The sequence below is a fragment of the Oryzias melastigma genome, linkage group LG17, assembly GCF_002922805.2.
Source record: "Oryzias melastigma strain HK-1 linkage group LG17, ASM292280v2, whole genome shotgun sequence".
In the NCBI taxonomy this organism is placed as follows: Eukaryota; Metazoa; Chordata; class Actinopteri; order Beloniformes; family Adrianichthyidae; genus Oryzias; species Oryzias melastigma.
Window position 1 is genome coordinate 23728289 of NC_050528.1, and position 6690 is coordinate 23734978.

General features: G+C 33.3%; 1 protein-coding gene across 1 annotated transcript in view; it reads right to left on the reverse strand.

The window, feature by feature from the left end:
• cdc73 (cell division cycle 73, Paf1/RNA polymerase II complex component, homolog (S. cerevisiae)) overlaps positions 1–6690 on the reverse strand; it is a gene marked incomplete at its 3' end in the record, with an annotated part of 23609 nt that overhangs the window by 14717 nt on the left and 2202 nt on the right. The window contains exons 4-9 of the mRNA XM_024274327.2: positions 4851–4913; positions 4665–4717; positions 4356–4444; positions 3378–3591; positions 201–299; positions 38–116 (exon numbers count right to left, since the gene is read on the reverse strand). Coding sequence (XP_024130095.1) covers positions 38–116; positions 201–299; positions 3378–3591; positions 4356–4444; positions 4665–4717; positions 4851–4913 — 597 coding nt within the window. The remainder of the gene's footprint in view (positions 1–37; positions 117–200; positions 300–3377; positions 3592–4355; positions 4445–4664; positions 4718–4850; positions 4914–6690) is intronic.

A 6690-nucleotide genomic window follows, 5' to 3' on the forward strand; every position in this document is an offset into this window, starting at 1 on the left:
AAACCTTAACCCTGACAGAAGCAGAAAGCAAACAGACCTTCTTTTCCTTTGAATCTCTCCTGATCGTATCTGTTGTAGGCAGCAGGAACAGGCTGCTTGTTCCTTAAAGACGGGTCCTGGAAGCAGCAGAAGGTGGAAGCATTAACGCATTAAATCTTCTAGTAACCTCAAAGCTGGAATTGATGGTAAGATGTTCTTACCACTTGGGTAGTGTTCTGTGCTGGTCTCTGCTCGGGCGCTCGCCCTTCCTCTCTGGCTTTTACTGACTGGAGGATGGCAAAGATGTTCTTTGAGAACGTCTGCAAGACAGAAAAACAGGACGAGTTCAAGCTGGTCAGGAAAAATAATCAAGACACATTTAAAATAGCTAAAGGGTTTGAATACAAAACACAAACAAGAGCAAACATTTGATAAATGTGCCCTCAATCACAAATACAATGATCAATGTACACATTTAACAAATTGCCTAAATGTTTTAAACCAAGGAATAAACTTAACCATCCACTTAAATGAAGAGAGACATACCACTTTCTAAAAAGCATGCCAATTAGTTCTTTTTATTTTAAGGTCTCAGAAGTTGGCTTCATGATGGCAAAATGTTCCCGACTGAAAACATTTTTGTTTAGCTTTGCCAATAAGGTCAAACAATAAAGCTGAACAGAAGGTTCTGAAATGAGCGCCTCATGTCCACCACTCCAAAGATGAACGGAAATAAATCCGTGTGCTGCCACCTAGTGGTTGAAAGATGAATGCCACTCCCTCCTTTAAATACTAATCACATTTAAAAAACTAAAAAGTGACTTAAATGTGTAAAAAAATGTGTATATTTTTTGTATTAAGTTTCTTTAATTTAAATTAATTTAATTAAATAAATAAATCTGACAATTAAAATGATGTCTAAAGTAGTCTGTGTGAGGTAGTCAGCAGACAGTTAAAAAAGATCAACCACTAAGAAATAACTATTTTTGTTGTTTTACTTAATTTTTGTGTTAACTTTAAGGTGTCAACTCTTTTTTTATACACAGTAAAGCAGACCTGGAATTTTTTTTTTCTGCTACAATTGACGTGAAAGTCCCCCTATTTCACAATAAAGCGATATAAAGTAGAGTTAGTGTGCAGTATTCATTTCACACAACATGTCGGATGTGTTTTTGTTTTCTGCTGATGACAGAAGCTGCAGTCTCTACTAGTTCACGGTTTCCTGACAAAAACAATGAGCAAGTTCAGGGCCTCTGCATTTATGTAAGCAATAAACTGGAAACGTGTAGCACTGCTCATGTGAAATGAAGTCAATGATCAAACATTATTTTTGTGTTTACTTGTGCTGATAAATAACTGTTTCTTATTACTTCAGTGTCAGATAATAAAACTAAAAGTATTGAAATGTAATCCCTCGACTTAAAAAAAAACCTACTGATGTCTGTATACACTAAACTCCAGGTCAAAGAACATTTCATATGAGAATAAACTACAATCTCAATCTCTCAGTTTTTACATTATATTTAAGCATGAACCTCAAAATGTAAAAAATAAATGCAAAATTATAATGAAAACTTCCTTTAATTTAAACTAGAAAGGCATTCTCTTTGTATAGATAATCTTTTTACTTTCGGATTCCCCAGCAAAACAAAGTCTGCACCGATCTCTAGTGGAATTCAGTTTGATTTGCATCACTAGCTAGAACAAACATCTATTAAAGTACCGGGGCAACAGACCAGTGCAGATCACAGCTGCATTCAGTCGAAAATATTGAAATGTTATTATAGTTGGATCAACGTGGAATCCAGTGAAGTGTTTGACTGCACAGAAAATTAGGTTTGTTTCACTGATCCACTTAAAACCAACGAAAAGTAGAAGAATTGGATTGTTAGGGCAACAATGGCTAACAGTAAAATAACTAAAAAAGACAGAGGCATAAACAGTATTCTAACATGTTAATTTTAGTGCAGAAAGAGTCATTTTTCTGAAGTTGTTTGTAGCAGATTAAATATGGAGTCTAATCCTTCATGGCATGCAGATAAATGACAGTGTCTTGCAATCAAGTGAGGCTGTGCTTTTTTAAAAATGTAAAATAAAAATCAAATATTAATCTCTGAATACTTTTTTCTGTATGAAATTTCAACATTTCTTTGGTAAAAAGGTAGAAATTTTACAAATATGATGTACAAATACACGAATGCGGCAGCAGAGGCACTGGTGACGCATGCGCTTTACTAATTCATAAAAGACACTATTTTTCCAAAACCTCATTTGCAATATTTCCTGCCAATCGTCTGATTACACTGATGCCAGTTTGTCACCCATTTATTTTTTTTATCCACTAAAAATGTGCATTAGAAATACACTAGGCGAGGCCCTCAGTACGCCTGCCTCAAGGCAGAGGGCGCTGAAGATCCCAGAGAATGTGACACAGCAGTTGAAGCATTAAGAAAAAGAAACACTTGAACAGGTTATTCATGTGTTTCTACAAGAGGAGGGGCATATCGACTTGATTTGTAAGCAAAAGTGAATCAATAATGGCAATTTTGGTGATTTTGTTCCTATGTTAAATTTTGTATATTGAAGAAAAATGTTAAAATAAAATTTTAAACAAAACACTAACTGATGACAATCAAAAGGTGAATAAGATGCTATGTAGGGTTCATCTGTTTATAAATCTGACTGATGAGTGTCTAACCAGCCATGAACAACTGGAAAATGATCTATTCTCTCTGTTAGCCTAAAATAATCTGCTAAAGTTCATCTGCTAGAGTTAACTCATAGGTTTACTCCTATTATAGTCTAAAGTTGTAAAATGTTATTTTTTTCAAAATATTAAGACAGAAACAGAAACCACTGAAGAGAAAAAAAAACTATTCACACACAAATATATAAAAATGTTTTTCTCTTCTTTTTAAAGAGTATAGCACCCAGTAACCCAGCCAAAAATTGTCCACATGTTTGAAATATATTTTATTTTCCTTTTTTTTTTTGCTTTAAATGTTTTTATGGAAGTTGCGTTGTCATGGAGATATTTCCAATAGGGGGTAGCTGTCAAGTCTTTACCCTCCCATAAATCAAAAACTTTCTTATATATATGCTTAGGACACAAATGAGCTTTCCCAATTTTTTTATGTATTTTAAAAACATTGCTGTGGAGCGCTTGTTTTACCATTTTTAACATAAAAAAACCTCAATCTTGGTTTTTAAGTTTGAAATGAGGGCGGAGCTTTTAATTATTGCCAAACTTTCTCATTGTATTTATAGTTAATATGAAGACATTTTTTTCTTTCAAATCAATTAATAAGCTCTCCAAAAATGTCTAAGTTTGAAAGCTACGAATAACAAATAACATCTCAAATCACCCAAACACTGATGAGCTCAGTATGACCTCTGACCTTTCCAGTGCTCTGGAGGATGGTGGTCCTGGTCCTCCAGACCCGCTCACGGCTGACGATGTCCCTGGTGACGTCCACCTCTGCGTCCACAAAGCTTCTCTGTTTCAGGGTGATGTCATCATCCAAATCCGTCTTAATGGTTGAACGTTTCTTGGCCATAATCTTGGCCTTGATGGCAGCGATCTTTTCAACCGACATGGCCTCGGACAGAGATCTTAAAAAGAAGTTTAAATCACTCAGCAGCCGACTCATGTTCATTTCTACAGGATTTTTAAGGATGTGCAGGACTCCATCAAAAGGGGAGGAGCTACACCTGAGAATGAGAGTTCCAGCCAAAGAAAAGGGTTCATATGAAGGATTTTGAAACCTTAAGAGCTGATGATAAAGACTCCTTCAGGTTCAGCATAACAGTGACCCTTTTGCATCACTACTATCGGCAGAAATCCAGATCTACAGTGATTTAGTTGCTTTAATACTGACGACACAAACAGTTTGCTATAAAAATATTCTTCACATTCAGGAAGGGTTTAAATTAGCAAATGCCAGGAAACCTCAATGGAACAGTATGGAGAATAACACCAGCACGATCTTTCAGCTTATTAAATAAATAAATCACTTTCTGAATAAATAATGTAATTTAAGTACGAAAAAAAATACATTACTAAAGGGCCATACTAAATGGTATTGGCACGAAATTAGCATTCAGTTTTCAATTGAAAATAATTAAAATCCTTAAAAAACATAATTTTAAAAGTAAATTATTTGAAAGTATTTTAAAGTAAAGAAAGAAAAAGTGAGCACCGACATATGATCATTTGTTCCGACTCTTTTTACTGTAGCTATTAAAACATTACAAGTTAATTATTCTGTTCAACTTTCTCCCTACATACGCTTTATAAAAAAATGCCTTTTTTTATTCTCAACCCTTAAGAAGAGGTTGTAATTAGTTTTTTTAAGCACACAACTGTGGGTTTTTACCTGATCTGATCAGTCTGGACGATTCCTTCTTTGTGGCCCTCCAGACGAGCAGCCAAACGCTCTTTATCGAGACGCACTCGCTCCTCATCCTAAAATTAAAACCAGCTATTAGCTGCATTTCAGGATTAATGAATAAATCAACACATAAACGTTCAAAATAATCCAAACACTGAGAAGTCATAAAAGTTAAAATATCAAATATATTATCATCTGCACCGTCTTGTGTCATCTCTTTCTAAACAAGACTGTAATTATCTGCAAGAAGTTTTTTTTTTAATTACAAAATTATAATTTTCACAAAAAACTTACTTCAATTCTTGGTTTTTTTGCTTCAGAAGAGACTTCATCGGCTGCTCTTTTTACTAAAACAACACAGACATGTTTTTGGTTAACACACAATAAATGTCACAGTTAATAGCTCACAACTGAAGGAAATGTAAAAAATAAAAAAAAGACATTCTTTTTCACAAAAAGAAAAGTCTGGGTTGTACTTACTTTGCGTCGGCCTTTGAAGACCTATTTCTATGGGCGCACTTCTGTCGATGCTCGTTGAAGTCGCTGGAAAAAAGACAAAAAGACAGTTGGGTTTCTAACAAGACTGACAGCAGAAAAAGTTCAGAGAATGGATTTCACTCCTATGAGGTTCTTTGTGTCTTTCAGTCCCAAATTTGGAGTTCTTTCAGTTTGGTCTAAATAAATCATTCAAGTCAAACTTGGTCTCATCAATAATGCAACAATTGTTGAAACATTTGAAGCAGAGTTTGGGTTTTCATGCTGAAAAAGCGAAGAAAACATGGTAAACAGAATGATAAGATGATGGTCTTCTTCTGTTTTGTTGTTTCAGTGTTTGCTGAGACGACGTGTAGAGAAGCTTCTCTTCACGTCTAAAGAAAACCGTTTAATCTTTATCAAAAAGAAAAAAACTTTACTCGCTCATGAATTCTGACACTGACATCTTAATGCCAAAAGTCTGTTTTTTTTTTCAATTTTAATACAATCCAAGTGAACTCTTGCATCTCTACAGTTTCACTTTTATAGTCGCCCAGAGTTTTTGAACAAACCTAAATGTTTTTCCTGTGTTTTAATAAAAAAAGGACTTTTGTCAAGATTAAAAAGCCTTAAGGCCACTTTTAATATTAAATGTGCTGCTTTTAAAATTTGACTGCCTTGTGGCTGATTTTACTGATCACTCAACAGAAGACATGCAAAAGAGTCGATGTGAAACCTGTTGATGGACATAAGTCAGGCCTCAGACATCACAGCCCTAAAACAAAACAAGTTTTCATATAGTTAAACTATATAAACTGCTTTTGTAGATCGGATGACCTCATTCAGAAAGACTGAACTGCCAGTCTCATCTCTATAATTGTTAGTTTTCTTTATTTATGCAAAATCAATGTGCAGAAATGCATTGATCTAAAAAAAGAAAGAAGTTTTGTGCCAGGTTTAAAGCAAAACTTGAACATCTGACTTAATTTAATTAAGTAAAATTTGAATTTCTTATGCGTTGCATCAGGGTTCAAAAATTAAATTAATTCTGCAGAAAATATGAAAATATTTGTAGAAAGTAGTGGATTGAAAAATGAGCGACAATCTTAAAAACCTTTATTAATATTTCTAACACAACCTTAAAGGATGACTAAGATGTGAATTAAAGAAATGAAGATTTTGCACAGTAAAATACTAGATATTTTATAAAACATATAGTTATTATACAACAAATCCAATTAAAAAATAAAATCACTTTGATCAAGATTTAATTTACAAAAATATAAACTAAACTCTCCTTTAAAAAAGCATTTTCTTGTTTTTTTTTAATAGAAATTAAAAAGACAACAGTTTATTTTTTTCTCTGTGAAAGTTCTTGAATAAAATAAAAACAAAAAAAAAACCCGCTAGAATATTTCCTCATAAGGCTGAAATATCAGGAGTTTTAAGCATCATCCTCTGTAGCCAGAGCCAATGCGGGTATAAACTTAAATACTTTTATTTGCAATGTAAACACAACATTATGAGCAATTTAAATATTGGCTCTATCGTAAAAATAACTGACTTTTGCATTTCCAGCTTTAAAAACAATTTGTGTGTGAGCTCAATGTTCAAATATCCAAAAACTCAAAATAAAAATGTATAAAGATTTTTTTTTTTTTCACAATATGGAGATGAGAGGACTTAAAGATCACTGGATTTTCATTCAATTTCTAAATATAGGAATGTGTAAACTTTGACGTTTTGAAATGAATACAATTTTCTGATGATAACCAAAAAGCTTTTTTCCCCAGATTTTTTAGATTCATGTAATAATGTATTTTTGATGATAATCAAAGAGTATTTT